Here is a 27,967-nt window from a genome sequence, read left to right on the forward strand (position 1 = left end):
GATTACTTATGTTAAATTAAAACCTTTTACATTTTTTAACTCAAATTATTTACTTTAAAATAAGTAGGTAATTTCAATAATCAACATTTAAAGGGGACATAACACACACAGTTTCTGCCAATCTCATGTTAATATTGAGTACCTGTAGTGTAGTATTGCATCCTTCATATCTCTGAAGAGTCTTTAGTTTTATCAGATTTCTAAAAGACAGGAACGCTGTGCCGATTCTTTCCGAAAACATCCGAGCTCCTGGATGGCGTGCTGTGGGCGGAGCTAAAGAGTCACCCACAATACATCATTGCATTATCCCTGGATTCACTATACGTTTGTGTTGTTTACATTATATGCCCTTACGCACCGATTGCCAACAAAACACAGATATTTAATGTTACTTACTGCCTGCAATTCCGACTCATGACCGGGACCTTTTATTGCTGGGACCGCTTTCAGTTTCAAACGATCTGCAAATCCAGCGTGGAACTGGGCTTTATTTCTAAAACAGTTGTCACCGAAATGCGGGGAACAAACAAACACACTTGCACAACGCTGCCCTGGAAAAACTAACTGCATCCACTGTTCCCCTAACACTGGGTTCTTTGGGGAGCTGAACAAGTTTATCTTTCCCTCACAACCAAAAACACACTTCTTTGGTGACATTGTTGTTTTCGTAGTCTAAAAACAAAATGGCAGTGCTGCCGACGGCTTCTGTAACCCGAACGAATGATGGCCGTTGCTCTTGCTCTCGCTCTGGTTGATGTGTGCACGCGTTCTTCCGGGAGAAGTGCCCATACAAGGAATTCTACCCTGTATGACGTCATACAGGGCCATACTTAAAAAAAGACTTTCCGAAACTTAAATATGATTTCTGAAGGAGTGTATTTGGCACAGAAATACTCTTTCATACTTCCAACTATTTTTTTTTAAACTTTGGCCGTGTTTAAATTGAGAATCAAACTTTTAAACCGTGTAAATAGTCAGAATGCATGAGATGGCATTGGACATCCCCTTTAAATGATAGATTTTGATGTATATAATTTATATAAAAAATTTTTTTTACAAAAAAACTAAACAAAAATCCACCTTGTCATCATTTCCACCCTGACCAACAATTTCTGCAAACTTTGTTTTCAAAAAAGTTAGTGTACATTGTTTCCGAGGAGACAACAGTGTGAGTGAAGAACATGCTTGAGATTAAATATTTAGAAATTGTATAATGTGACAGCAAACATAGATAAATCACGGTAAATTTTCCCTATTATACAGTATTTTATTGTGCGTCATTTCCAATTATGCTTGATTTTCAGAATGTTCATCAAAAGTGAAAATATTATTTTTTTGTGTTTATTAAGGAATGAATGAAAGGTAGGGCTGGGTATTGAATTGATTCGATTAGATTTCGATTCACAAGCTTTCGATTCAATTCTGATTTCGATCCTATATCAATTAATTGGGGTATGTGTCAGGTTCAGTACATGGCAAATTTTCTCAAATGCTGTAAACTATGCAGAGAACCCCAGTTTGTACATTACTATAATACAAAGGTTAAAATTAACTGATTTGTAGAGACTAAAAGATTGACTCTTGAGATTTAAGAATTGATATCTGGTAACCTAAATGGGAATAGATTAAAATTGAGAAATCTATATTTTTAACCCAGCCCTAATAAAAGGCTAGCTAGCGTTAACCCCCCCCCCCCCCCCACCCCAACTATTAGCAATATCAGGATTATATCTCTGAGCTGTAGCCTAAACTTCAATTTTAGGCAAATTAGGCTGGTGCATTGTTGGTGTTGTGTTATGATACAGTAGTTAAATAATGCCCCATTGTAGTGGTGAATAGTTGTGATGTAGTGGTGCCTCATTCATTACTTTTTAAAAGTATCAGGCATACTCCTGTCAGAGATGGGTCACATTCAGACCACCTTCACTGCAATCATTTTGTGAATGGTGCCTGTACAGATAGTAATTTCTCTGTTCACTGGGTTGTTACTGTAATGCCATCTAGACCCCATGGAGGACCACCCAGTCTGCAGGAAGAAAGGTGTCTGGGACCCCTAGCTCACCACACACTCATCCCTGACAATTCATTCTCGGCTTTGCCTCTTGTGTTCTGACCTTGACTCTGTAGGATTCTTTTTATGGCAGCTCTCCCCCTCTTTCGATCCCTCTTTCTCTCTGTCTTCCTCTCTCAGGAGCTCCATCTGATTGATCTGCCACCTTCAGCACCTTCTCTGTGAAAAGTGGGGTGTGTGAAATGGTGAAAATGGCAAATAGTCGGATGATTATTCACAAGTTCTTGAGATGGGCACAGAGAGGAAAATTACTCTTATTACATCCTTGGTTATATGAAAATACCAAGTTACTTGATTAAAAACACATCCAGAGAGTCCGACATTTTTAAGACTGTGCGATTGTTATTGTTGAATTGTATATAGCCCGGGACATAGCAAGCCAAAGAACTAGCGAACAACCGACTGTGTTGTCGCCTTTCGTCGGCTGCGTCTCGGACAAATATCTGCACTTGAACACACCAAAAGGTTTAAAGGCGACTGTCAACTAGCATGTGCGTTCTGCGCCTGCGTGTAAGTAAATATCTGTCTATATCAGCAGGTATCAATAGTCTATTTTCGTCATTCAAAAAGGGAAACCGAAACTAGGACTGCAGATATACATACCGTAAACAAAGCAGCGCTGTCTTACCATTTTGAATATCAATCATGCTGATCACTTTCTTTATTCCAGTCGGCTCATGTTATTATGCAAATATTGGTGCATTTGAATGCTCCGGTAAGATGACGTAAAATTTTAACAGCCTTCTGTTTGTACCGTCTTGACTTAGCTTGCTTTCATCACTTTTGCTTTTATTCTCGTGCACTCGTTCGCTGAGCTGAACAGCCAATCAGAGTTCGCTCTCTTACCGACAGCCCGCCGGCGATGCAACATGCTGAATTGGCTCAAAAAAACCTGACAGCATCCGACTAGAGCCAACAGTGCAGAGCACACAAATAACTAAGCCGACCGATGCTCAAAAAAGCGGCCCGACTTTGCCCGGCGGCTGACCTTGGTCTGTACCGGCCTTATGAAGGAATTGCTGGTGCTCAAATTCGTGTTTATCATATACATTACTAATCACGTCAAACTAGGGAATGATTGAGTTTCTCACTTCTTTCTTCTCTCTAAATTTCTGTCTTTCTGAAGCAATGATGTCATCATCTCTAACAAGAAATCCATAAATTACTTCACAAAGATAAGCGAAAGAGAATAGGGGGGTTCATTTTCATTGAGAGTTGGCAGCAGCCTTTGGCAATGCATCAAAGTTTAGTAGTTTAGAAGTTTAGTTGAACTTTATGCAAATGAGTCAGAACAAAAGGCAGTGACTACCAATAGTATCACCATTGTGTATGGCAGGGATTCCCCAATTTTTTTTTTTGGTGAGCTTAACTTCATGTAACAAGTTCTTACTTTAGGTCCCAATTGAAATTAATATTATAATAATTTAACAACAAGTATGCATATTCATGGCTCTCTAATGGACACGTGACATGACAAAACATCTTATTTTTATCTTTTTAAGTGTTTTAATTTGATTATTTATTTTATTTTTTGTATGTTCACAATTATTAGCTTGCACATCCCCTGCAGTTCCCTAGTTTGGGAAATCCTTTTCAATGGCAACATACCAGTGCTGTTTAAATATTTTTTATCACCTAGTAGCCCGTGATTTTGTTGATCCTGGAACAACATTTCTGTCCGAAAACATAGTCCTAAACCTATCGTTACCCCTGCCCCTAAACCTAATCCTACCCATATTAATCCCTAATATCAGAGGGAAATGATAGATGAATAAGAATGGTGTAGAAGCCCCTAACTCTTGTTGTAAGCCAAAACTTGACATTAACTGAAAACCTTTCCCTCAAATCTGATTGCCTGTTTGGAAGGTTGTTCCAGGATCAACAAGGATGTTAATCCAGGAACATGTTCTACTTGTGAAATCACGTTCACCCGTATCACCCCAAGTTTTCCTTTTTTTATGACATCAAGTCGAGGTCTCACCCCGTTGAGGTTTATTTTGCAAAGATGACCAGCTGACTGTACATTTATCACTTACTTACTTCCTCCCATCCTTCAATATCTTGTTTAGGGTGTGTAAACAGACTGTATGAGAATTCTCTCTCTTTCAGTGTTACCATGATGTGTTTACTTAGTTGTGATATTGTATTATGTATCTGTGATCAGTTCTTGTATTGTAGCTGTTAAGAACTCCAGGAAACAATGACAATACATAGCGATCAGGGTTTTGTTGTTTTCAGAGATGGCCCTCCAGTTTATCATCTCAGGTAGCAGTTGTTCATCACATGTAATTTCATAAGGGATAATTAACAAACCTTTTTGTAATGTTTGATTTAGCCAGCAGGTTCGTTCCGAACTCAAATAGAAATATCATCACGGTGGGATTTAATTACATCAGTATCTCCACAGGGGATTTTCAGTTGTTATTGTATACACACTTACAGACATAAACATACAGTTCAGTATACTAGAGCAAGACACTTCCATAATTAACAAATGCAAATTTCACTCATTCCCACATACTGTGCAGGTAAATGTGTGTAGCGAATTAGCTCTATGAAATATAAATAACCAATCATAACTTGTTATAATTGATTATGAATATTTGTGTCAGTTAATCAGGTTAACTTGATGTAGCTACATTAACATTACAACCAGTTACTCAGTTCATTCTGTGAATCCTCAATATTGGTTACTAATTAATTAATAGAAATGTACATTTCCGGGGCATGGGAAATATTTTTCTTACTAAGTACTACTAAAAGCAAGTAGTTAAGTTTAAGTAGTTAAGTTGGACTGTTGCTCAGTGGTCCAAAGTACTTTTTTCGGATGAAAGCAAATTTTGCATGTCATTCGGAAATCAAGGTGCCAGAGTCTGGAGGATGACTGGGGAGAAGGAAATGCCTACGTTTTCGGACGCAGCCCTTGTCAGTATTTGAGCCCTCAGATCTTTCAGTTCCCTTGTCCAGTATTGTTAGTATTAAACCTGGTTGTGTTTATTGTTTCCTCCTGCGATCTCCTGAATTTTCTGTGGATTTAATAGACTGTTTTTGATATCTACTCCTTTTGCCTTGCACTCTCCACAACAAGTTAATTACAGGCAGGGATTTTAAAAAAATATGTAGATGCAAATCAAAACAAAAAACTAGACCAAAATTAAGAAGTGTATTTCTATCTATTAATTCAATCAATTAGTCCCATTGAAACATTGTAATGACTGAGTAATGCTCAGTCTAATTTTCCAATTAATCTTAGAATCATTAAACAGTATAATATATTATTTGTCGTCTCTATTCTACAAAGTCTAATGTATAATTCATTGTATTTGTTGTAATCTTTTTCTTTTTACTCAAATTGGTGGCAAAATGTCCTCAATTAATGTGTAAAATACATCGTGATGCTCCAGAATTACCTCTTTAAGACATTTAACATGCAACTTTTTCATTGGTTATTTTTGCAATTACTTTTTTGAAAATATTCGAATTCTTTCTACCTGTTTATTTGTAAGTAATTTATAAATAATAGTTACATTTATAAAACGACCCTGTTCAGAAGTTTGAATGTTCTTCATATTTACATTTTTATGATCGCTATTATACTGTTACAATTATTAACATTTTGCAGATCCCGCAAGGTTTATGTAAACATTTCACTGCAACTGAATATTCTTTAGTTGATAACATTGTATCAGGTATAGGTTTATATCGTGTTTATTCCATTATTCCATTTCCTTATGCTGTAGCTGCCCATCCCCCAGGCCTTTTATCTGATTGTAAACCCCCCCCCCCCCACCCCCCCACCCCCCAGACAGCAAAACAAGTGTGGTTTGAGTGTGGTATGCACTGACCCAGATAACCCACTGGAGTGCGATTGATACTTTCCATGCCCCCAAAATGTCTGGGTCAGTGTACCAGCCTGTAGACCCAGCTCTGAGCTGACACCAAACACATTGCTGAGGCCAGTGTAGATAAAAGTTCAGATGGGACGTTCTGATACTATCTAATGCAGTCTGTAATAAGGCACACAGCTTCACTGAAGGGATGTGTGTCCTGCAGATTTGCAAATGAAATGACTCTGAATCGCTGATGCCGATGTTGAGAATTTAGCCCTAGGTATGCTCATCTGTAATGAAAACGTACATTGCTTGAACTTTAATGGTATTTATGATTGATTGAGGCACTTAAATTCTATTTCAATATGAGATGCTTAGCTGGATGAGTAGATACATGACAGTGATAGAGAGGTATTGATGCTGATGTTTTAAGGCTAAAATATGAATGCCTGTTGGTTCAGTTCCTCTGCTTTTTCACAAAGAAGAAGTAATCACAAAAAATCACAATAAATTAATTTAACTGGATATTTTAAATTTGAGTGTGTTAAAAATTGTAATTAGTAGCAATCAGGGCTTGACATTAACGTTTTTGCTTACCAGCCACTTTTCCAAAGTTACTTGCCACTCAGCATTTTCACTTATCACAATTTTGACATCGATACCATAGGGAAAAACTGCCATATAGATATTTTCAATATCATCTCTTAACTTGGCAGCAGTTTTATTAGGCTGCTGTCACTTTAAGACCTGACCGACACACGGATCCATTAGGGGCTGTTTACATATCGCGTCTAAAAACGGGTGGAAAGCGCGGGCCAAGCTTTCTCCTTCTTTCCACAAGTGCTTGCGCTCTCGTGGCGTCTGTCGTTGCTATGCAACCATGTACTGTGCTCTCCATGATGACGAGGAAGTATCAACAAAGGATTAATTGATTTCTAGCCCTTGCATTATCTCCATAAATGTAGATAGTCTCCATAAATGTAGATAAATCTAGTAGTAAAGCTGAGAACTAAAAACTCGCCCTGTCCGGCTATGTTCAGCTGTTCAGCCGAGCTTTCAATGTTACGGAAAGGCCGAAGCTGACCGGTTGGTTTTTGTCACATGACCTGCGGTGCGCTTGCGGCATTCTCGCTTTTATTATGAGTGCGCTTGCTGTGCGCCTACATTTTAAATAATGAATTTGCACACGCAAAAAACTCGATATGTGAACGGCCCCTTATATTGTTATACATGCATTTTCTGTATACATGACTGTTTAAAGGTGCAGTGTGTGACTTTTAGCGGCATCTTGTGGTGAGGTTTACGAATTGCGACCAACAAAAGTTACAGTAGCCGACAGGAAAATATGTCATCGTCTGAGACAGCAGAGAGTAACCAGTTCAGCAATGAGGTTTCTTTACAAGGATAAATTAAGAAATTATGTTTACTTAATTATTCAGTAAAACTATATGTTATTGCGAATATTATTGTTACTTGTTCATCATTGTGTTGGTGTTTTATTTGCTGAACTAAGCTTGCTTCCTTGCACGAAGAGCAACATAGTAACGAAACGCGTTTGTCCGTTTAGGGCTACTGTAGAAACATGTCGGCGCATTTCAATGTAAGGGAACCCGCGATGTATGTAGATAGAAACTGCTCATTCTAAGGTAACACAAATATACCGGTTCATTAAGTAAGGTCATTATACAACACTGAAAACTTCTTTTTCAAGGTAGTGACGAAACGCGCTCTGTAGCGCTGTTTGTTCGCTTTCGGCTACGGTAGAAACATGACGACACAATATGTCGACCTCCATAGAAGGGGGTGCCCGCGGTTATGGAGATATGTCTCATTCTAAGGTAATAAAAACATAACGGTTCATTATGCAAGGTCTTTATACACCATTACATTACACAATGCACCTTTAAGTTCACTAAAAACATAAATGACTGCAAAACTCATTTTGAGTTTTTGACGGTGGCATTTTGAATGGCATTTTGACATTATTTTGTGTGTATTTGACTGTTTAATCACAATAAGCAGTGAAAAAGTACTCAATTTAGTACTAAAAGGCAGCTTTGTGTGCACTTTGGGTGTGAGCACAAAATCTGGCAGATTGAGTAAAATTATGCACAATTCAATGAAATTCAAGCCACCAATATTCATCCGGAGCAAAAGAAACGAGTGAGTGAGGGGAGGCAGGTTTGTGCATCAACTCGCTGTCGGAGAGATGAGAGAACGAGAAAGCGTAACTGAAATAGTTTATCTATTCTGCGGAAAATGAGTATTTGAAGCATTTCAGATATTTCAGTATAGATATGTATCGAAAAATGATATGTACTGTCAAGCCCTGGTAACAAACTATTACACATTTTAGGTAATATAGTCTGACGACTTTTTAATTACTTCTAGATTACTTTTGGTCTAACTTGTTTATCAGATTGATTTAAATAGGATAATCTTGTACCACATTAATAATTTTCACAGATGAACACAACTTTTATGAATTTTGAAGCCTAAAGGCAGCTGCCAGAAGTAAAAAGCTAAAGGTAGGCTATCAACAAACTACACCAGTCGCTCAACTTCAACGTCACCACCACTAAGCTTCCGACAACTCTTTCAGTTTTTATCTAAAAACATGTACCCAGAAAGTTAGAATAGATTACAAGAGCACAATTATAACCATAACGAGGCTGTAAAAATAGGCTGAGCCTACCGTACCGTAACCTACTGCACGGTATCCGGTATAAGCTGCATTTGGGAATCCCTGCATTTCATGTCAATACAAAATGACAATTTGTGCATTTTAATGTGTTTGAAAGACAAATATATGTATACAATTGTATAATGTCTATATCTACAGTATATGTTCTGTCTGCTCAGTGATTGGCTTATGGAATCTGACTTCTTGAGTATCTGATGTAGAGTTAGAAACATAATGAAGTGTATTCTTATCCCTATCTTTCTCTCCATAAAGACCCCAACAACTTTCCACTATCCGAGACAAAATCACCCGTAGCCATTGCACGAAATAATCGTGATGCAATATTAATGTTCCTTACCTTCATTCTCTTTCAACTTTCCTTTTTCTGAGCTTTTGGCTTCAAAGCCTGTTGTCCCTCATCACAGTCACAAAGAGTTGGTGGGGAAATACAGTTTGAAACTCTGAACATTAATACTTTATCTGCCTATTTTAAGGCTTTGAAGGTGGAGTGGACCCACACTAGCATATTTTGATATAATGGTCTCTGCTGAAGCATATGTAATGCTCTTTAGCTTTGCCATATCAGGTTAGTTCAGATCAGTAGTAGGTTATATTATTGCTTCTATAAGTTCTGTAAGTGTTTCAGTGAAGTCACGTTGTTTTCCAACTGTTTCCTATATTTCTAGACCAATTTCTCAGCAGCTTAGACCCTATGATATGGTGCAGCATGATGTAATTGTGTCGCAGCTCACTCTTAAAAATAAAGGTGCCAGGAAGAACCAAAAAGGGGGTTTCACAGCGATGCCATAGAAGAACCTTTTTTGGTTCCCCAAAGAACCTTTCACTGAAAGGTTCCTTGAAGAACCTATTTTTTCTTAGTGCAATAAAGAACCTTTTTCGGAACTGCAAAGAACCCTTCTCAAAGGTTCTTTAAAGAACCTATAACAGTTCTTCATGTCACTTTATTAGGTTCTTTGTAGAACCATTTATGAAAAGGTTTTTTGACACCCATAGTAAACAAACATTCAAAGAAAATGCAGGAATAAAAATTATTTTATTTTTATGGCCTATGGCCAAATGTATTCATTTCATGAATCAGACAAACATTTCATTATACATTTAATTTCAATGAATCAGACGTTTTAATTTAAAACGTGAAGACAGCAGAAACACTAAAATAAACCAGATATCAGCAGAAAACAGACTCAACAAATAAACCAGACTCTACAATAATAAACAGTCCACTCCAAATGAAAACTGCAACTTAAAGTATTAAAGAGATAGTTGGAAGGATGGAGAGAACATGGTTAACAATGCCTGGTTTCTGTTTCGCTTATAATTAAAGGGATAGCACACCCAAAAATGAAAATAATCATCATTTACTCACCCCCAAGTTGTTCAAAACCTGCACACAATTCTTTCTTCTGTTGAACACAACAGATATTTTGAAGAATGTTGGTAACCAGACAGTTGATGGCTGCTGGTGAGTAAATGATGATAATTTTCATTTTTGGGTGAGCCATCCCTTGTAAAATCCCATTGTAAGAGAAATAGCAGAAGACAGAACTGTACTACAGGGAATTATAAACTCTCTTCACACAAATAGGGACTGGTCCACTCCTTTAAAAACAAAAGCCTCAAAAAACAACAATGTCTTTCTCAGGCACTTTGGGTAGGCGACATTATAGATTTGATACATCGAGTAGAGCAGGCAAACACCCAGGGAAACGTCAATGTCCCTCATCTTCAACCATGTCCTCTCCATCCATCCTAATGGAAACACTGCCACTGGCTAAAGGGTTCCCATTCTCGCAGTCCTTTAGGACGATGGCTGGGGTTGGGTGTGGAGGATCCTGTGAAAACAAACACACAGTATTTTATGGTGATTTTTTTATATATATATATATATATATTTTTGTTTTTTTGTTTTAATAATATTATATCTAAAAAGAGCATACTTAGGGGCCTATGGTTTCAATGTACTTATTGTGTTGATGTTGTATTGTAAAACACTTTAGCTGCTATTGTGTGATTCGGCTAAGAGGTCTTTAGGAATATTAATATTAATTACAGCTGCAATTACATGCAGGTATTTTTAAAATATTAAGTACAATGAAATCAACAAATTTTGGTGTTGAGCTGAGAGGGTTGTGGTCTGTTGCTCTTTGACATATCTTTCAATGCAGGTTTATATTGTTTCAACAATTTTTGCCTGACCCCTGGGGGCTCTGTATATTTCTGATAATATTTGTGGAGAAACATTACACTGTTTTAATTCAGAATCCTAACCGTACATTGTACTAATTAAAAGAAATTTATTAAATTAGGTCAAATAAAAAAATAACATAAAAGGTCAATGAATCCGTACCAGAAGTGATAGTGCAATGTAGCAGCTAAAGAATAATCCTCCACCAAATTGCCAGTAATCAGCTGGATACTTGGGCGAATCTGAAGGGGGGAAAGAAGAAATTATTCAATGAAAAGTCCTTAAAAAGCATTTTTTTTTTTTTACCATTCCTTTAAACAATCTTAAAATTGATTTAACTTGTTAAAACGTTTGCCATTATAACATTCACACAACATGAACTGAGTAATGTGATCTTTGAGACTGTTATTACATGATTAAAAATGTAAACATACACTTAAAGCATGGCAATCCCATCAGAAATGTGTATAATAGCAAGTGAAGCACACACAAAACAAAGCCAATAGGTAACTTACACCAAAATCAAACCATCAAATAATTTTACCTGCAGCAGCATTTATCCTATTATGACACGTCTGAGGGTCTTTCCCTTAATGGTTTCCAGTGATTAAAGAAAGGACTGATGAAGGTGACATGAATCCCCTTTCAGTGCCCCACTTCAGCAGAAAAAAACAAAAAGTTACTCAGACTTTCTATCAGTAATGTTAAATGTCTTACTTTTAAGATGAAAATCATACTTAATACTATACATTAATCCCAGAGTAGGTTTTTGAACAGTGGGTAAAATTAACTTACTGTAGCAGTAGTTGGTGAATGGGTCTTTCTGTTGGGTGTTCTCCCCCGATAAAAATCTTATTCCAATGCTTGATCTAAAAAATATAATAATAATGTAAACAAATATATTTTCAATATCGTTATCAGTGTTTGAAGAGGTTATGTAAACATACTTCTAACGAATAAATGATGTTTTTTTTTACCTCTTATGGGTTTGAGTTTTAAACTAACGTTAGCTGACAACATTAAACACATAACGTTACCAACAACAAAACACAGCAATGTCAGATGGTACTAACACGTGCTAATATCGCTACGCTAATGGTGAAGCAGTACAAAAACACACAGAGAGATAACTTATTTATCTTATGAGGTTGCAGTAACGTTAAGCCTATGACCGTTACCCGTGTCCCTAAACGTTAGAAAAATGTTTTCTTACCTGATATCGCCAGTATTCCTCTGTTCACATTCCAGCTTTGTTCTTCATTGACATATCAAAATTCGCTCAAAATGTAGGAATTCAACAGGCAGATATAAAATAATCCAGGTCTGACCGAGTAATCAACGCAAGCAGCAGCTGTTTACCGACCGAGAGTAACGGACGTATTTTCAAACTTAAAATTGGCGCGCAGAGCCGCTCACATTCTCATTGGACAGTTTCCTGGAAGACAGACAGATTAACCAATCATGCTCAAAGTAAAACGGCAAAACAACCAATAACAATAGTTTGCGCGAATTAACATAGCGGTCTATTATGTTTTATTTGCAGTCTGTATTATTATTTAATTAATTGGTCAAATTACATGACGGTGTATGAATACAAATGTAATAATGCAATGTAAACTGTTAGGCATGCAGACAAAATTCTAAATTCACACAAAATCGACATAAGGCAAAAGGTTTCTGCTGCACACTCTTGAGGCTGAAACTATTATTGTTAATTAATGATAATAATTATATTTTAACATATACATTGAAGAGCTGTTATGATCAAAAAATAATTAAATGCAAATTGCTACATGCACGTGAGCTTTTTATTTTGACGGAAACTGCAGTCCAGCTTTTATTTAGGCGGAAAACAAGTTTACAAACTCATCTCATTACAGATCTAGTAAAAAAAATGCTGTAATCATCAACTAACACTTCAAATCTTTTTGTGGCGGTCAGTGCAGAGATTGTGGCATGCCGCCACAAATAAATCATTGTATGGGACACAAATTTACTCCAACAATGTGAGGTCACATGAGACTGATGGTGAAGAACCATTTTACAATCTAAAGTACCTCTTGGCGCTACAAAGAACGTTTTGTGCAATGGAAAGGTTCCTTGGATGTAAAAGGTTCTTCATGGAACCATATACCCCAACAAAGAACCTTTGAAGAACCTTTATTTTTAAGAGTATATCTGCAGATAAGGTAAAATGGGTTTTTATAAAAGAAACCCTTTCTTTTGTACACTTTTTTTTGAAAGAGGAATTTCATTATTGCACTCTGCTTTTGAACATCTCAGGATAGAAAGGCAGAGCTCAAATAATTGAATGTGAAAGTATAATTAATAATTGAATAATTCAATCAAATAATTGAAGAAAAAGGGCCTCAGCATGTTTATTCCTGTCATCTAGAAGAAGCCAATAAACTACACAGCTCAAATTTACCAGACTGTCTTATGTTGCCTAATTCAGGACATTTTGTAAATGGTTACCCTTTTTGAACCAGAAAACTGGTACTCAATTATTTTAGAAACAGTTCTTTCTTTAGTTTAGGTGTAATAATGGTCATAAGAAGATTTGTAGAACCTGCCAAAATGACAGGCAAAGTGAGTAGCATTTTATGAATGGGTGAGTTGTCTACTTAACTGCAGTGAACAAAATGAATAAATACATTTTAAAAAGTTTCATATTCTGTTGTTTTTTGTACATTTGAATTATTAACTTGGTTTTTGTAAGCCTTGTTTTTAGCAATAGATGGGGTTCTATAAATTTCTTAATTTCTTTATTATTTTTTTCTTAAATTATTTTTTGTCAAATTCATTTTTTTTTCTCAATTTGACGGATTCATAATTAACTTAATAAACAAACTTTAAAAATGTAATAACATTTTTTAATTAAGCATAATTTTACTTGGTTTATTTAATCCAAAACATTGCATTTCATGATTTCATCTGCATTATTTTACAGGGTCCTATATAACTATATACTATCAATTGTAGGTTTTTGATGAGAAAGAGCATCAATCCCAGCTTTCTTCTTAAGGTATAGATAATTGATGTTATACATGGTTTAGGGCGCTGGTCATTTTCTGATCCGTCAATCTTTTATTCAGTTCGGCGGCCCGTGGAAGCTCTGAAAAGTTCTAACAACTCCATCAGAGAAGTGGATTATGGATATTACTTATACAGACCATGTATAACTATTAGACCTGAATTCACAATTAGTTTATGTTAGTCTCCCTCTGTCCGTTCGTCCGTCAATAGTTTGTTTGTTCGTTCGATCGATGATCGTTTTATATCTATCGTTCTATTGTTTTGTCTGTTGTTCTCTGTATCAGTAAACATTGACATTGACATTGCCACAGATCTGCATGTTCACTCCACAAGAGGGACAATGGCATTTTCAGCATTATAAAGGATGCCTTTGGGTGACATTTGTGAGCAATTTTATCATTTGAATGCATGTGACTCAGTTGGGTCTTAAGACTCCTATGACTTCATGTCTGTCAGAGGATGACATACGAGGCATAGCAAATGAGCTTCTGATAAACATCAGTAGACAGGCTTTAAAGTTACAAAAGTGGTCGTGGCTCCCGATGCTGAAAGATACATATTCTGAGACATTTCTAGCCTGCAGATATGTGGGTTGCTGATTTGCCCATTCAAATTTAGCTCCTGAAGCTTTCTAGGTAGGCTAATATTTTTCGCTGGAAGGATGCTAAGTCTTGAAGCGGTTTTTTGATGTAAAGTTCTGAAGTGTTTTTTTTTTATTGCAGATGGGGGCATTATAAAGGTCAGACCGGTCTTGAGTGCTTGCCGCTTGCAAATTTAGCCACTTTGGAAGATTATCACTACCTTGAGAGGTCTAATAATGATAGGTAGTCATTTTCAATAGCGTTTCTCAATTAGCATCCTGGCCCTGCTTGTGGGCAGCAGAGAATGAAAGGGCATTTCAACAAAATGTGTCTTTGGCTTTGCCTCTAATTAGAGCTGCTAGATGACTAGAATACATGCCATTTCAGACCCTGATGGTGTGAAGTAGCATGAGGTCACAATATCCCACAAGATATGTTTTTTTCCTGGTAAGTGGAAATGTTTGCCATTTTTATGGAACAGTGCCGTGCTTTGCAGAAATGCTTCAGCGCTGAAGAAATCGAGGATGAAGCAACACAAGCTAATGAACCAGACAACAAATGTCATACTAAATATAGAGAACGTCACAATTCTTACCGTACTCTTGCAAAGTTAGACTTTTAAAGGGTTAGCTCACCAATAAAATCATGTCCTTCCAAACACATAAGACTTTTCATTGTGTTTTCAAGAAACACAAATGAAGAAATTTTAATTGAAATCTGAAAGACTTGTGTCCCTACATTGACAGTCCACGCAATTACCACTTTGCCACTTCAAAATGTTCATAAATAGATCATAAAACTAATCCATATATGAATCGAGCAGTGTAGTTCAAATTTTCTGAAGAGACTCAATCGCTTTATATGATGAAGAGATTGAATTTAGGCTTTTATTCACATATAAATATTGTCAATGGAGGGACATTTTTCATGAAAATATCTTCATTTGTGTTCTGAAGATTTCCGAAAGTCTTACTGGTTTGAAACGACGTGAGGGTGAGTAAATGATGACAGAATTTAAATTTTTGGGTGAACTCTCCCTTTAATTGGCATAAACTCTCAACCTAGGCTATGATTTGAGCAAAAGTAGGTATTGTTAGAGATACAAAACTAGCTTTTGTTAATAAGTCATAAGGATGTTGGCAGTAACATTCTTTATACTTCAAATTTACTTTTTAGAATTATGCCTTTTTGTAGTTTTGCAGACTGGCGTAAAAGGCAATAACAGGCATAAAAGGCAAAGTAATGCCGCTAACAATGAGTAAATTTTGACAAGACCTTAACAAAATAATTGGTTAAGAACCGCTGTGTTAAATGACATGTAGCCTAATAAGTTTCCCTCACATTTAGTATGATGAAGGAGTGCGAGAGATGCGTGACTGCTGAAAGTTGACGATTGGGTATTTGAAGGGTCTCACCAAGTGTCGAACTGCAAAAAGTAAAAGCAACATAAAAGATTTTGAAGGGTGTGCGAAGCTTACCAACTGCTAGTGATAGTGTGTTATCATCATTAGAGAGCAATTGACGTTGACATTGGATGACAATTAGACTTGATGACTTAAAGCTGTGTGTAAAAACAAATTAATAATGGATATTTTTAGTTTTGACCCTTTCAAATCTTTGCTTTTTTATCATTTTCTTTTATAGAAACAATAGCAAGAGAACAGGAATGGAATCAACACATACAACATGTTGCATTCAAACCTACATCACTTATATGAGCACCATAGCTCAACAACTTACCCCTATGCCACAGCTCTAACAACACGACTTTTCTAACAGTGACAGTCTTCTACATTTGACTAGGCACAAGTATACACATTTTAAACCCATTCAAACTTTTTCAGCTGAGCTTGTTAAGCCACATTCTACACTTTCTACGGATGTTTCCGGTCGGTCTGACCTTGCCACCTCAGACTAGAAGAGTTGTTCCTTTGTAGCAGTGATTCAGACTCCCCACAGTATAAAGTCTCTCTCTCTTTCTCTCCCTCCTCTAATTAAGATGCTCCTGTGGGCATACTGCCTGTATTACTGTCTAAGCGCTCTTCCCTCCCCTCACTCCTTGGAGAGGGAAGATACATTGTCTGCTGCTCACACAGGTTATGCCTCAAAGAGAAAAATCCATTTCTGGGCCAATCTCTTTGAAGACACTGTAATCAATTAGATCTTCTTCAGCAAGAATTCTACGAAATATTGTCTCTATTACGTGGTTACATTTGTTTAGTTTAGTTTTTTACTAGTCGTGAGTCTCTGATGTGACCTCAATATGGTGATGGTGGTTCTAGATATTTACTTGCCCAACACAAGGAATTTAAAGGGTTAATGCCAATATTTACTTACTCTCGTGGCATTCCAAACCTATTTACTGTTATTTTCTAAGTCGAACGCAAGTATACATTTGTGAAGAATCGTCACTAGGGATGAGAATCCAAATTTAACTCTTCTGGTTCTTATTCAGGTTCCAATAACAATTTTCTCTAACTATATATAAAACAAATAAGAATGTTGTAATACATTTCAATATTTTTTTATTTTTTTAAATAGCATTGTTGTGTTTATGTGTTCCACATAAAAAAATAAAAGCATACTGGTTTGGAACTACATGAGGGTGAATAATGTCAGAATTTTCATTTTTGGTGAAACTATTCCATTAATAAAATATTCTCTGGTTTCTTCTTTACTTTGGCAATGCATTTCTTGCCCTTAATTCATTCATCTCAGAAAACTGTTTTACCTCATCTACTTGGTTGTTCTAATAAGAGAGAACTGTATTCCAAAGCAGTTAATAGACTGTATTAGCTCATTACGTATGGTTTGGCTGCTAGTTTCACTTTTTTTATGGGAGAGTGAAAGGTATAAAATGGTACCGTCCTGTATAACATTGTCCTGAATGAATACTATATACATGTAGTGTAACATGGTATTTACACTACATGGAATGCCGGGAACTTTTGAAAAAATATAATGGCATTAACTTGTTAATTTCCAAAAAGCCAAAATAGTACTGTACCATGGTACTTTTTCTTATTGTTTACGATTCCTATGTACTGTAAAATAAATCTATTTTAGATCATGATAGTTAAGGCTTTGTGAGGATTGTCATTTACATCATCTTTGTTTATGTTCTTTGACATGAACTAACTGCAGACATTTTAGCTGCACGCTGACATGGATTTAACACAACACACTATTGCATAGAACACAGTAAGCTCAGTTCAGACAGAGAGAAAGAGGAGCCTGATAACAAATGTATTCTGACTTAGCTCACCTTTGATGTCAGTCCAACAAATCCAAGGTGCTTTGAGCATGTCTGTCCTTGAAGTCGAAGCAGAGAAGAGTCCCTTGTGGGAAAGATATAGCCGTATATATGTAATCCTTTGCCGAATAAGAGTGTTGAAGAATTGTTTTGTGAATTGAGTTTCAGAAATTACCCCTGAGTCTTTGCAGTGCTGCTCGAAGATCATAGAAAAATAAAGATAATATGACAACGAAATGAAAATATTTCCCCAAATTCTCACTTTTATAAATGGGTTTGTCTGGGTTTGCCTTTTAAGTTGCTGATGTTGACATTTAGATGATTTTTACTAAAAAATCCAGTTCTTGATGCCCGTGCTTTTGCCTGCGTAAACTGAACATGCTACTTAGCTTAATACAAGATTAATACATAGCTGAAGAAATTTCTATTTTTTTCACGCTGAAGAAAAACCAAACTCAATGAACCTTTTTAACCAATTTATAAATTGACAGGGAAACAGGGGGATTGGGACATGACACAAGTCAGATTCGATCTTGGGTCACCTGCAAAAGCGGCGCTGCACGTGTCTTAGCTTACTCGCTTAGCTTCCCACCAGGCCACATTTCTTACTAAATTCCTTCATGAATAGAGGTTCAGCATTATGCAGATCTTAATTTGTGGAACGCTTATGAGTAAATACAATGCTGCGGCCTTGCTCTGTAACGAGGAAAAGAGAAACTATTTATAACACTCAAGTAACCAATCCAAAGCCATGCATCCCAGCTCTTCACATTCTCAGCTTGAACCCTAAGGGGGGGAGTGTGTGGTTGCACAGACTCACAGTTGTAACATGTAAATAAACCTTCTAATGATGCAGCGTGGATTGGCCCCAACGCATGTGTTTAATGCGTGTGTGTTGTCTTCTCTCTTTCAGCTGCTGTATCAGGCAGAGGTTCTTGGGAGGAGAGCTCCAGTTCCTGTCAGCCCTCTCTAACAGCCTTAACCACCACATCCACACGCACACCGACTGCCTGGCCGACATCAAAGGTACCCTCCCAAACGTCTGTCTGCTTTTCACTTTCTCCCCTTCATTACTGCACATCATTTCGCCAGTTGCACCACTTTGTCTGTTCCTTCATCATCATACTATGAAAGGGGATGAATGCTTTTCTTTTGCAGATTTAAATGCAAAGTAGTCATAATGAAGTTAAATTTATCATTATATAAAAATGCATACAAAATATTTTTGATGATGCCATATTTTAAGGTATATAACGGAGGATGTTGGTCTTTAGAATGACGTATGTATGTGTCGAATGTGTTGGAAACAATTTATTGGTGTCTTTCACCGTACATGTACGCTGGTGTTGAATGAGCGGATATGAGTGGGCGTTTTCAATTCAATCTCTATGAGGGGTGAGTGGCAGGATCGCATGGGGATTGTGGGATTGACAGGGATGTTGGCATTGACAGTGAAGTGTCAGAAAGTTTGAAAAACTACATTTTATGCAAATGACATGCAAAAATGAAGCAGTCAATTTATATGAGTAACATATGATAGCCAGTTATGTCGGTCATATTTTTAAGATCAGCTGAGTTGCGCTGAATTGCTATATTTACTACATGCGCTAAGGTTCAGTAATTTTTTTACTGTTTTTAAAGATCTCTCTTATGCTCACTAAGATAATATTGTGAATAATGCACTTTAACTAATTCATAGGTCTTATTACTAATTTACAGGTTTGAACACTCTTCTCATGAATGAAAGTACATGCACCAATGACATCCTTTTATGAATATAAAGTTCAAAAGAATATTAATTTAAAACCGAAAACCTTTGTAGCATTAAAGGTGTCTTTACTGTAGATTTTTATTTGATTGAATACTTCCTTGTGAAAACCAGTATTAATTTTTTTCTGTAAAAAAACAAAATACCGACCCCAAACTTATGAACAGTAGTGTGTATATAGTGACTCTATAGCTGTATCAGGTGCGTAATCTGTGCCTGTAGGTATTTGATCCACATATGATTGTTTTCGTGATTTCTGTTTGTGGTGTCACACGGAAATTACTGTAAACAGATGATGAGATGACAGTTTGACACCGGGAACAATCGCGCTCCTGACTCGGACTCAGTCCGCAGCAAATGTGACCAGAGTGGAAGGCCCTCACTTTGACTGTAAAATTAGACAAAAATACTCATTCAGAAAAGGATTTTTTGCAGTATACCATTCTAATCAGTTATATGCCCAGTTTCACAGACAGGGCTAAGATTAAGCCAGGTGTCACGGTGCTGTGTGGGTTGAAGAAGGACTCAAAGTCAAAAGCTCCAATTCAATCAGTATACTCAAATAACACTCACAGGTACAGACAGGCAGGAACACTCACACTAAACACATCTAAGTATGACTAACAGCCGACGAGGACAGACTGAACAGAAGCAAACTAAATAAAAGCATTAATCAAACATAACAAGGTGAATACAGGTGACACGGATGAAGATGACGATGAACAGGCTGATAAGTGAGGGAGTGAGTTCAGGTGTGGAGAAAAGGAGGATTCTGGGTAGTGTAGTGCAGACTGAGGGGGCTTTTACACTGGGCTCGTTTGCTGCGGTCCGAGCCCGGGTGCGATTGTTCCCGGCGCCCCCCGCAACGTTGGTCTGGTTTCACACTCAACTTGATTCTATCAAACTCTGGTGCGTTTGCATGCATCTTACGTCATTGCAAACGTGCACGGCACATGATAGAAAACACGACGCGGGTCAATATATTGTGTTTTTTTTTATTAATTTGGGGCTATTATGCATAGCTGAGTAAACAACACAGGTTTACTGTGTGTGTGTGTGTGTGTGTGTGTGTGTGTGTGTGTGTGTGTGTGTGTGTGTGTGTGTGTGTGTGTGTGTGTGTGTGTGTGTGTGTGTGTGTGTGTGTGTGTGTGTGTGTGTCGCATAAGCTGTCTTTCCGCTGATTGCAAATGGACTCTTTTGAGGACAGTGGATTTCCATAAATTTTTTGCCCTGAATTGCACGCACTACGTGCGAATACACTGCAGACTCACTCTTGCCCGTTCCAAGGTAAATCTTCATCCCTTACGTGTGTTTTATTTAACGAAGTACATCATAATCGGCTAAAACGCATGCGCAGGATACTTTACTTCCTGAACAAGTGCGTAGACTGCGCACCCGAGTCCGTGTTGCTTTCACATACACGCAAACCGCAGCACGGTTTGGGAGCAACCGAGCTCAGACCAACTCCTCCAGGTAGTCTCGGGTTCGGTACCCCAGTGCACACCCGGGTCCACATGACAGCATTCACATTAGCGATTTTTCATGTGAACCGTGCCCCGTTCCGAACTAAACTGCCAGTGTGAAAGCCCCCTAAAACAGACTGGTGCAGATGAAGACTGTGACACCAGGATTAGGCCTTAGTTCAATTATGGCATTTAAGTAGCTTTTTATAAATGAGCCTTAGGAAAAAAACATTACTGGTGTACATCTTGAGACAAAACAATTTTATTCCCCGGTTTCACAGACAAGGTTTAAGCCTAGTCCCAGACTAAAACACATGTTTAAGCTGTTTTAACTGAAATCTACCTGCACTGACATATTTTAAGATTTATCATTGCAGGCAGCTTTCAGTTAAAACGGCTTCAACATGCATTTTAGTCTGGGACTAGGCTTAAGCTTAATCCTAGTCTGTGAAACTGGGGAATACAGTTTAAAATTCACTTCCTGTTTTAGGTTTGTGGTCTAAAGGATATGGCATGCAGTTACCCTACACACAATGTAAATATTATTCATCTAAATTAATAATTGTGAATGTAATTTCAATTCTTATTTTTGTCATAAATGTGACAGACCGCTTTGACTAGTGAACATAGCGTGATGCATCTTTTTTTTCTCATTTTACTTGCCTCCTTATTCTCTGAGTATAATCAGTTGGTGAAGATGTATAATTCTGTGTGGAATGTGTATAATCTCAGTAAATAAGTACAATGAGGATGCGTACTCTTTAAGATGAGTGGTATGCCTTTGATTTTTTTTACCTTTACTATAACGCACTGTGTTATTTAAGGACTTGGAACCTGAGCGTAGCTGAGGATGTTCTTTTAACTCTCTAGATGCTGGTTCATTTCGAGAGGCTTCTCACATCATGAGTCAGTTCAAAAAACAAAGACTTGGGAAAAAATTAGGGGTAAACAATGGCTTTATTTTTCTGCTCTCTCCTCCTCCTAGAAAACACACATAACTCTTCAGCGTTTCACAGTGGAAGCTGCTTTGAATCCCAAATTCAAGGCAATATTGACTATGACAGTATAGATTTTCACAGCAAAATGATGAAGCAGATTTCAATACACTTTTAAAATATAATTTATTAAGGATCTTTACAGTTACAACCTCGGAGATGTTTGTTTATCTTCAAAACACAAATTAAGTTATTTAAATGAAACCTGAGAGATTTCTGTCCCTCCAATAAAAGTAGTCACCCAAAGCTTTGGCTCTACAAAAAGTTCATAAAAAGATTGTGAATGATATTTGTACATTGAAAGCTATATGTGTATATGGCTATATGGTTTTGGCATGACATGAGGGTGAGTAAATAATTTTCATTTTTGAGTGAGCTACCCTAGTTAAACTCAAAAAAAAATTCTGCGTTTTTTGTATTTTTAGCTTGGATTAGGAAGCTTTGGTCATACTGTAAATGAGAGTAATTTTAATTAAATCTCTTGCGCACATACTCAACAGTAAATCCTAGAGAACTTCTGTAAACTGTAACATACACTCTTTCTGATTCTAACAATTTTTCATTCCCTCTTAGGGGATCCCCTTTTGACACGTGCTTGGAACAAAATATATTAGTTTACCGAAAAGCACCAGCCATTCATCATAAGTGCCGTGACATATAACGCAGCACGGCTCAATCTTTGAGGTTGTTAACGTCCCTTTGTTTAAATCTGAGTGATTGAGCTTAATACATCCCTAATTTGGTATCTAAACTCAGTTGGAGAGGTGCAGACGAGTGTTGAAATGGGACCAGGTGCTCTTGAGGGCCTTTTCTTTGGTCTTCTTTACACTTAGCAGGAGCTCTTGGTCCAGGATCAGCCTCCCTCTACCCAATTCTCCACCCAGCACACTTTGAATGTGCAAAACGATTGCTGAACAGCATCAAATGAGGATTTTCATTACTCTATGGACCCTGCGCACACAGATGGGCCTCAGGTGGAGCTAGACTGGTGATTTATTTATGTATCACCTCTGCCCCCAGAGGAGAAATGAGAGGGTTTATCTTTGTGAAGAGGGGATTGGCTGGGGTTAATGAAATGAGACCATTCTCTAATTGGGGGGGTGTTTCTGTTCCCACCAGTTTTCCGTCTAGTTGCCCCCTCCTTATTCGTCTGCAGCAATCATGCGTTAGTGTTGCTTGCTATGGAAGCATAACTCGTCCCTTTTTTCGCTACAGACATGAATGATAAACATGATAAATGCAGCTTCCACGCATTTAGGCTTATTATGTTTGTTCAGAAATCATCAGGACAACTCCAACATTGTGTATGGAAGTTTTGGATGATAAAAATCTAATTAATACTTTCTGGGCCTTGTTATATATCCGCATTTCTCTGTGTTTCATAAGCTTTGTATTGTTTCAGGGTTTTTTGGGTTGAGGTGTAGCAGCTCTGTGCACTGTAAACACAACTGTCCTAATGTTTTCTCACCTTAACAGAAGCAAAGTTAGTGTTTCCTGTGTTGGCTATGTACCATATGTGTTCCCCAACCCCGGATGGATTTGTTGTTGAGGATTTTTCAAGCCGGGGTTTTTAAATGCGCTGCTGCTGCTTCATCTCTTCTCTGGAACCACGCAGAAAGCTCCGACTGCGTTTGTAAATTTATTACAAAGCTATTTTTAGCACTGGGTTTTTATGCTGCAATGTATTTATCCCTGAGGAAAAACACTGTGCCAGCACAAGCACAGTTCATCTGACTGTGTTTATTCGTCTCCAGGAATAAAAGCCAGTTCTACCCATTAGTAATTGCAACTAAATCCTATACGTATTGTGTACTTTTATATTTATTTATTTTGTTGACACAATTAAAAATTTGTCAATTATCAGGCACTTTTGACCAAAACAGTGTTACAGGCATCGTCTCCCTGTAAGGACATATTGGTGATAGTTCAAAAAGCGATAGTTCACCTAAAAATAAAACAATTCTTTCATTATTGCGACTCACCCTTATGTTATTTCAAACCTTTATGACTTTTTTGCTACTGTGGAGCAAAAAATAAGATTCTTATTTGCAATGAATGTTAACACTAGAAGTGCCAGAATTCCATAACTACTAGAACTACCACAAGCGGTCATTTTGACCGCTAGATTCCAAACTCTATGGGGCGGTTTCCCGGACAGAGATAAAAACCTAGTCCTAGACTTAAATGGCCCTTTAAACCAGATTAACAGAAATCCGCTTTCTCTGTCATAGCTTTAAATAGTCCTAGATTTAGTTTAGTCCAGAGTTTAATAAACTGATTTCCTGGAGGAAGATTGGAGTTACCCCAGGACTAAATTGAGGCTTAAATTAAACCTACCAGGAGGCAGGTTTAACTTCAGATTAACAGTGTGTTTCAAAGAAGACACATATATTACTAGTATATATATATATATATATATATTAATGGCACCCCTGGTAAATATGATCAAAAATGTTTGTAAAAAATGTATTTACATTTCTTTTCTTTTATTCCATAGCTGATGTGTGCAGTTTATGTAGCTTGCTTTAAAAAGTTTTTCTCTTGTTTAGTAAAGTTTTTTTGATTGCAGTATTGTTCTGATGCCATTGTTTTCCTTGTATTTGCTTCTCTCAGTTCCATGCAATTTTTAGCTTTTCTTGGTTCATTCCATGATTTATAGGCAACCTCTGTCATGCTAATTCAGATTAGTACAGTTGGTTTTAAATTAATCTGGTTTATTTTAGTTCAGGACTCCATAGTCCAGGTGTAACTAATCTGTACTTAATCTGTGCTACAGAAAGCCATTTTTTAAGTCACGGTTAACTATTCTAGATTAAGGCCTACTCCTGTCTTAATTTAAACCCTGTCCGGGAAACCGCCCCTATATCTTTAATGATAAATACCCAATTGAGAGATGAATGCATTTTATGGTATTAGGATGTCTTTTAAAAACAAAATAACACCAAACTGTACATTTAAAAAAGTTTAATTATACATTTATAAATAATAATATCATTAGGAGCCTACCATAATTACCGCATATTCACAACAGATAAGCTATATTTACATATCCATTCAACATAACTCAGAACAAGATAATAACAACTAAAAGTATCTAATTTAATTATAAAACATATTATTTTAATATGATAACAGAGAAAATAGGCTAATAGAAAAAGCTGGAAACGAGCTGATCTAAAACAAAACAAAGAAGAACCAAGAAGGAAGCGTAGGCTACAGAAACTTAAAAACATTAGCCTATATTACAAATTGTATGTTAATTATTTATCAATATAGTGCTTGGCTATTTAAGCTTCACAGTCAAGGCAAGTGACCTCTCTTCTCCTCGCACAATTTCCACACACAGGTTTGCGGCATTTGCAGCAGGTGTCGTGGGTTTTGTTTTGACTGCAGCTTCTCCGACCCTGGCACTGCCTCCGCTTTGGTGTCTGCTGCGGTGATTTTAATCTAATATACTTTTTGTTTGTAGAAATTAGCATATATGCATACACTCAGGACTGCTACTGACCTTTCTGTTGACAGTTAGAGAGACAAAGGTCAATCACGGGAAATGTAACAAAATAACTCCTCGAAATTCATTGCGGTCAATATGACCGTCTATGGCCGAAATAGGTAAATATGTTCATTTGTGTTTTTGCCTTATGTGTAATTTATATGAAAAACATTTTAGATGAAAATACAGACACTTTTAGGAAAAGTCAGGTACCAGCAGGATTTTATTTATTTTTTCAACAAAGTTATTAAATTCAAAATGCTCAAAATGACTGTCATGGCCGTATTGTGTTAATTGGTTTCAAATGTAGTTTGGACCCCAGCGTTCTTTATCTTCTATCTTCTGTGTTCCGCAGAAGATAGAAAGTCATACAGGTTTGGAGTATAGTAAATGACAGAATTTTCATATCTGTCTGTACTATCCTTTTAAATGTAACTGCCTTCTTGGCAATTCGGTACATTCATCTTTGTTAATCTGTAGTACAATTATTAGTTCAGGTAACCATATTGCCATCAGTGCAGTAAAGCTCACTGTGAGGTTAATGCAGCATACAGATGGGATATTCCTGCAGGAAGAGTTAGCTGTCAATGAACTGTTCTTTTATTTTCTCCAAACTATTAGCAAAACCAGCTCCAAACCAGACGTGGCATGGCTGGTGGTCGTGAGAAGTGCAGTGTGCATGTCTGACATGCTTGTCATTCTCCTGCAGTTATTCAGAGAGGCAGAGACCTATTTCCCATCTGCCTCCCTCCCTGAAATAGGGAGTATGGGAGAGGCAGCTTCTGTAATCCTAAAGGAGGTGTTCATCATCATAAACGTCTCATCATCATAGCTCAGTTAATTCCATGATGAGAGCACTGTGCCCTTCTATACACTGTGAAGATTTTGATAGCTGGTTAATTGAGGGTTTGGGCAACATCTTTACTTTCTCTGTTTAATTTTGAATATTATTATACATAGTATTATTATATAGCAATAAAGAAATTCACATATAAATTGTTAATAAAGCTCTCAAAATGTGTATTAGTTGTCAAAATTAAATAGTAGTATTTGCTAAGGCAAGTCACTAATGCTATTGTTTAGAGCTGCACGATTATGGATAAATTGACCATTTTGTCTTTTGTTTAAAATAGAGATTCAACAACTAATCAAAATAGCATGTTTACAAGAGGTTTTGACAAAATGTTAATTGCTGCCATATAATTTAAAGATATTTTTTAACTTGAATTAATTACTCTCTTTAAAAATGGGTTGAAGGAATAATTCAATGATTCACTCATAAATACTTCACTTGTTTCACTACTGGATGAAAAAGAGTCTTTGAACAAATCTAAATGAATGATTCAATGACAAATACATTTTTAGCAGTCATTTGTCTTCACCTACTTCTGGTGTAATGATGTAAGGCAAGGCAAGTTTTTATGTAATTGAAACAATCTTAATTTGAAGCATCAAGTTACTTTCAAAAGGTGATTTACTCTATTTTGATCACTACCGTTGACATTAGTGTTTCAGCGTGTGTTGCAGACATGAAAATTAGGAATGATTATTTGTGAGTAGGGGGTGTTCTATTGCTTTTCTATGCGATTAGACTGAAAATGTCATTGGGCAGACAGAAAATGGGCATACAAAAATCATTTGGACTTGAAGGATGGATCCAAGCCATACAGACAGGCAGATAGGTAGATAGATAGATATATAGATAGATAGATAGATAGATAGATAGATAGATAGATAGATAGATAGATAGATAGATAGATAGATAGATAGATAGATAGATAGATAGATAGATAGATAGATAGATAGATAGATAGATAGATAGATAGATAGATAGATAGATAGATAGATGGATGGATGGATGGATGGATGGATAGACAGATAGGTAGGTACTAGATGAAATTCAGTTGACCAGGTTGGCAGAACAGCTCACTTCCTAAAACAGGCTAAAATGTATCCGTTGATCAGATCTTACTGTTTACATCTCAGATATCACATACCATATTTTTATTGAATGGAATTTTTCATGATAAGCTATCACATTTTTGTTAACGTGTCTTATCTAGCAGATAAATGTAATCTCGGCTTATTTTCCAGAGGCAGGAGCAACAGCCGAGGCAGATCAGCTCTCTCCCTTTGCTAGACCTCGAGTGGTCGCTCTTTATACCCAGAACAAGACTGTGGTACAATGCCTTGCCGTTAGAGCTGTGTCAGAATAGCTCTTAAGATAAATAAATGATCAGCCAGAAACAAACATCAAAGCCTGTGTGTGTACTGTGCTGTGCTTCAAAGGGAATAGGACCTTCACACCCACTGTTCTATAGAGAATAGCATGTTTGTGTTACTGTGTGTCTCCATTTGTGGTTTTGGTTTAATAGAGAACGAAAAACAACAACTGAATAATGCTTTTAGTAAATATTAATATGCACCAGCCCTCTTTTCCCGTCTTTACTCCGTACACCTGTCCCCTGACAGCCCAATCCAATCTACTTTGCTCAAAGTCAGCGAGTGAGGTTTCAATAGTCATTTATCATTCTTTAGCATCTTCTCATTTATTTCTTTATCTTCATCCTCTTTAAATCCCCAACAAC

At 36.9% G+C, this 27,967-nt stretch overlaps 1 protein-coding gene and 1 long non-coding RNA gene across 47 annotated transcripts in view; one reads left to right on the plus strand and one right to left on the minus strand.

Moving 5' to 3' along the window:
• arvcfb (ARVCF delta catenin family member b) overlaps positions 1-27,967 on the plus strand; it is a 236,940-nt gene that overhangs the window by 86,960 nt on the left and 122,013 nt on the right. For 15 of the 46 annotated variants that reach the window (XM_077240979.1, XM_077240971.1, XM_077240963.1 and 12 more), the window contains one exon: positions 18,574-18,686. Coding sequence is in view for 6 of the 46 variants with exons in the window: in XM_077240971.1 (XP_077097086.1) it covers positions 18,574-18,686 (113 nt within the window). In the remaining 40 variants the exon portion in view is untranslated. Of the gene's footprint in view, positions 1-18,573; positions 18,687-21,372; positions 21,427-21,715; positions 21,836-27,967 lie in introns of those variants that run through there. The other 31 variants (XM_077240937.1, XM_077240945.1, XM_077240940.1 and 28 more) reach the window with 9 other exon arrangements.
• On the minus strand, positions 9,620-11,019 carry LOC143748524 (uncharacterized). The gene is made up of 2 exons (XR_013206812.1): positions 10,953-11,019; positions 9,620-10,437 (listed from the first exon to the last, which is right to left on the minus strand). It is a non-coding gene; the product is annotated as an uncharacterized LOC143748524 (long non-coding RNA).

The sequence above is a fragment of the Siphateles boraxobius genome, unplaced genomic scaffold, assembly GCF_051911475.1.
Source record: "Siphateles boraxobius isolate OS27281-9 unplaced genomic scaffold, OSU_SipBor_1 24, whole genome shotgun sequence".
Classification (NCBI taxonomy): Eukaryota; Metazoa; Chordata; class Actinopteri; order Cypriniformes; family Leuciscidae; genus Siphateles; species Siphateles boraxobius.